Raw genomic sequence first — 5,000 nt, 5'->3', positions numbered from 1 at the left:
TATTGCACAAATTTTCTAGGCTCCTTGTTGCCATAGGTGATTTGAAAAACGAATCCTTGATAGCCTAAACAAACTTTTATACCACCTTATCATTTTAAGCTTTCTTGAAATTTTGTACACAGTACACAGCTTTCACTTGTAGCTGTTGTCCTTTTCCCACTAATGCATTGTGTAACAAGTTGTGCTTTTAATAGTATGAGTAACAGGTAATGTTAACAGCCACTGTTGTGTTAATGTTGAGACAGAGACTACATGTACATGTCAGTGCTTTGTTTGTGTTGTTGCTGACGGCATGAATTTGTTTCTTTTCTTTGTCAACTAATGTGTTTTTAGCTATCACAATTGGTCGTCTGGGGTTAGTTTGTCCGCAGGAAGTGGCACCTTTGTTACCGCAGTTTATTCAAAAGTGGTGTGTATTGGTGTTTTTCTTTGATTTACTCACTTGCGTTGCTTTTCTTGTGCTGTGCTTTTGTTTTGTTGAATGTTTAATTTTCATCTTAGCAATCTCTAGTATTTTGTCCTTATGCTACTCGTTTAACACTGCACTGTATATTGATTTTGATGTTATAATATTGATGTTGTGTCATGTTTTGTGGTGAATGATACAGGAATTATCATTATTTATGGTGTGACTTTAGATTATTAGAATTTGAAGTAAGGGGTCACATAGGTGTATGAACATTCCCTGCTATTTAAAGCTCTTAAAACACTGTCCATTTTTACAATAATTAATTATTGCATTCTTCCTTTGTCAAAAAGGACGTGTACGTGTAGAGCTACGGGTGTTACCTACAAAATAATATAGTATAATACTATATTATATTATAATAGTATTATAATTTATTGGAAACTGATTATTCCCCTGGTTTTTAAAAAACTGTAACACTTCCAAGAGTTGTCATACAGTTTATATTTTTCTTTTAATAGACCGATACTATAATTATGTTTGTGCTTGTTGTATATGAGACTGGTTCCAGCCAACGTGCTCTAATAATAATTAATTTTTGTTAATATTATTGACCACTGACCAGTTTGCTCAGTTGGTAGAGCATTAGAATACTGGGGGAGGTGGGGGGGGGGGGTGGGGAAGGGGGGTTAAAAACCACTGGCTAGACCAACATTCAGGGTCTTTAAATGACTGAGGAGAGAGTGTTGCCTTTTAATGACATTTGCAAATGGTTAGACTCTCTTAGTCTTCTCGGATAAAGATGATGAGCTCTAGGCCCTGTCTCACAATCGTCCGACGTTCATAACCCTGTGGGACTTTAAAGAACCCACGCACTATCCGTCAAGAGTAGGGCATGAAGTTCCTCTGTGTTGTTGTGGTCTGTCCTCTGTGGTACAGCTAGGCAACCGCAAAAAAAACTGTAGAAGGTTATTGTCTTCCCCTCGAAGTGTTGTTGATATTGTAAATTTTAGGTTTTTTATGTTGTAGTGCTGTTCTTGTACCCTTGCTCAATAGGCCATTTCCGAGTTCATGTCTGCCTCTTCTTCAAAGCGAGTCTAAGTGCGAAGTTTTTGTAATGGTAATTAGTTCTACTTTACATATGAATGAAAACTAATTTTCATAACAAAAACTTCGCACGTAGACTCGCTTTGAAGAGGAGGCAGACATGAACTCGGAAATGGCCTATTTGATTGGGTATTTTGACTTAAGATTATGTCCAGAAATATAGCTAGTTAGATGCACATCCATTTTTAATAAACATGGCAAAGTGTTCCTTTACAGTCGTTTTGAACATCAACAGGGCCCGCTTGTTCAAAAGCCGATTAACGCTAATCCCAGATTAAAAATAACCAAGGAGTTTATTTCTCTAATACTAAATGCTGTTCAAAGCTGATATTTGGCAAAACTATACATTAGAAGAAGTCAACCTTGAAAAACAAAAATAAGCAAAAAATACTTTCATCAAAAAGTTGAAAACATGAAACAAAAGTTTAAGTTAATCCTGGATTAAGTTAATCGGCTTTCGAACAACCGGGCCCAGCACTTGTTTCTGGAGGTATAAACAACTTTAATCAAATGACTGTCAAAATTAATTACGCTCAGTGATTGGTTTAAGAATCTCGTGCCAGTTTATCAATCAATGAGAAGGAAAACCAAAATCCATCACAATTTGCATGTGCGATTTTTCCGGCGCTTGGAAGAAGTTACATGGAATTGCTGCGAATTTGGATTGGTTCATTGCGCTGTTTGTGTTTGCATCTGCTGTGATTAGTCGAAGTGATTACTTAGGTATTTGTTTTACGACACTTAATTGAAAACTGCGCTAAATGAATAACCCAATTAACCACTTCTCATACGGGATTTTCAGGGCCAATGAAACCTATTCTTGACAACGGAACAGAACAACTTTTAAAGTGCCCCTGTGCCCAAAAAATCAATTCTTATTTTTTTTTGGATTTCAAAACTATGTTAACTAAACACCAAGCGACCAATGTTTTAAGCCTTGATTTCAAAGACACCTGTTGATTTAAACTGGAATTTTCCTATTTAATGGTCTGCCATTACTAATCTTAAGATCTTGAGAGAGCTGGATCGAGGAGAAAATGACGTCAAAGGCTCACCAATTTAAGAATGCAATGCATGTGTACGCTGCATAATTAATACGCAGCACGGGAGTTTTGGGCATTCAGACTTTAAAACTTGAATTTTGCAAATATAATAAGCTGCGTTCACACGTTGAAATTTTAAGCTAGTAAGCCTTTGATGTCACTTTTCTCTGGATCCTATCCTCTGAGGTCTAATCTGTCAGTTTTGAACGTGAGTAATAGCGGACCGTGAAATCCAGAACTTACACTCCAAGTAAACGGTCTTTGGATAAAATTCAAAGCTCAAAACTTTGCCAGTCTGGATTAAGCAAACACACTTTCAAAATCTGAAGAAAAAAGGGAGTGATGTTTTTTTAATCACAGGGGCACTAGTGTTAAGAATGCCAACTGGCCGAATGCAAGCCAGTTGGGTATTTACAAGAGCAGCAGAGAAGTTAAACTAAAGACTAACAGAAAATACTTCAGCCAACGTCCAGAACAGGCTTTTTAAACGAGCATCTCCACATCTCAAGGTTCTTCTCAATTAAGAGTCCCTTTACTTTAGTTTTTTAAGTTATCACATGGGGAGCAAAATTACTGAATGCTGATTGGCTGAGAGAGAGGGCACTTTTGGTAATCAAGAGGACATGATTACTTGATCCTGATTGGTTAACAGTTGCTTATCCAGAGCAAGCGAAGTTACAAGAGAATCTTCATCCAGATTCTGACTCTGATTAAAATGCTTTTTGTCCACACATAAATTATGACTTTAATAAATTTTAAGAGCAATTTCTCTTGAATGAAAGCATGTTAAGTTGATTGTCATTTGTCCAGCGTCCCTCAATGATTTTGCTCTTTGTGTGATAAACATGTAACCGCAATGTGCCCTCGTGCAATTAAGGAGTAATTTACTTGTATTTTCCAAGTTTTCCAAATTGCCCTCATTGCATCTCGACTTGGGCAAACTCGACTTTGTGAAAACTTTGAAATATGCGAGAAATTAATCCGTAATTTCCCTAGGCCCATGCGAGTACTTAACAAAAAGGTGTTAAAATAACCCTCTACTTCAGTAAACAAGCATAACCCTAACACATTGGAGGCCCAATACATCCTACTTTGTTGCATCCATTTGAAACTTCAAATGTTTTGGCTAACCCTTCTTTAGCAACTTAATCATGAACAGGTTTTTTTTTTATTTGGTACCTGCTGTGACTCTAATGATATTATATTAAGCCCTCATTAGCTTTGACCAAAGCATCATAAAATTAAACTTCTTTAGTTGTCTTTGATCTCTCCTAGGTGCACTTCATTGCGAAACATCAGGGACAACGAGGAAAAAGACTCTGCATTTAGAGGCATTTGCAACATGATTGGTATGAATCCTGGTGGTGTTGTTCAGGTAAATAGACCACTATTGGCTATGCTTGGCCTTTTCCTCCTCTGAATGAGGGTTTGTGACCCAGGGGAGGAACACCGATTTTGAGCATCGACCATTAGGCCATTTTCAAAATATCAAATTTAACAAATTGATGTCAGTTTTTCATGCGCCTGTCCTGTTATTGATCATGAAGTGCGTCATAACATTGTCAAAGTAGCTGTGGGTCCACCAGGCGATAGCCGAGTGGATCCGCAGTCTACTTTGGCAAGTTATGACGAAATTCATGATCAATAACAGGACAGACGCATGTAAAACTGACATCAATTTGTTTTTTACAATAACAAAAAGCCAGAGGGGTCAAAATTAAGTCAAAACACGAGAAGAAAGCGAGACAAAAATGCGAAAAACTTCAATCCGATGCAATATCGCGTCATTATCGCATAAAATAATTATAAATTTATGTGTCTGTCCGCTTATTGACAATAAAAATTAGCCAATGAGCGCGCAAGAATTTTTGCAGTCATTGTAAAAATTCAATTTGACAGTGAGGCAGTGAGGACAAAAACAATAGAAACACGTTGGAATGAATGTTAAAAATATTTGAATATCATCTACTTTCCTATGTCTTTGTCCTCACTGCCTCGGTATCAAGCTGAATTTTAATGTATTGAAAAAGGTTCAGTAGGTAGAGCCTCTTCTCGTTATCTTGAAAGCTTGAAGAAAAACTTAACTCAAAAGGTGTCATTTACATGTATTTGCTTACAAATTCTGCTCTTAGGACTTCATATTCTTTTGTGATGCTGTGGCTTCCTGGGTTAATCCTGGCCCTGAGCTAAAGGACATGTTTCTCAAGGTATGATAATGGCTGAAGAGCAGAACTTATGTACATTGAGTGGTATGTCATAAAAAAATGGAATGTTAAATGTTACAAGAGCATTCAGTGATTCATATTGCAACACAATGTTATGCAAGGAGGTGTTTATGTTTGAAGATTTCCAAAGCTACAAACAAATTAATCCCAACGATCTTTATAAAATTACAATTACAAGCCTGTCACAATTTCTTGAGTCTCAAGAAACAGATGTACTAA

The 5,000-nt window shown here is 36.8% G+C and overlaps 1 protein-coding gene across 2 annotated transcripts in view; it reads left to right on the top strand.

Moving 5' to 3' along the window:
• LOC138023567 (transportin-1-like) overlaps positions 1-5,000 on the top strand; it is a 35,217-nt gene that overhangs the window by 21,927 nt on the left and 8,290 nt on the right. Inside the window, exons 21-23 of one of the 2 annotated variants that reach the window (XM_068870572.1) lie at positions 334-409; positions 3,832-3,931; positions 4,689-4,763. In XM_068870572.1, coding sequence (XP_068726673.1) covers positions 334-409; positions 3,832-3,931; positions 4,689-4,763 — 251 coding nt within the window. The remainder of the gene's footprint in view (positions 1-333; positions 410-3,831; positions 3,932-4,688; positions 4,764-5,000) is intronic. The other variant, XR_011126713.1, reaches the window with a different exon arrangement.

The sequence above is a fragment of the Montipora capricornis genome, chromosome 11 (assembly GCF_036669925.1).
Source record: "Montipora capricornis isolate CH-2021 chromosome 11, ASM3666992v2, whole genome shotgun sequence".
Lineage (NCBI taxonomy): Eukaryota > Metazoa > Cnidaria > Anthozoa > Scleractinia > Acroporidae > Montipora > Montipora capricornis.
Note: the sequence above shows the minus strand (reverse complement) of the source record. Positions and strands in the feature narration are given on the sequence as shown.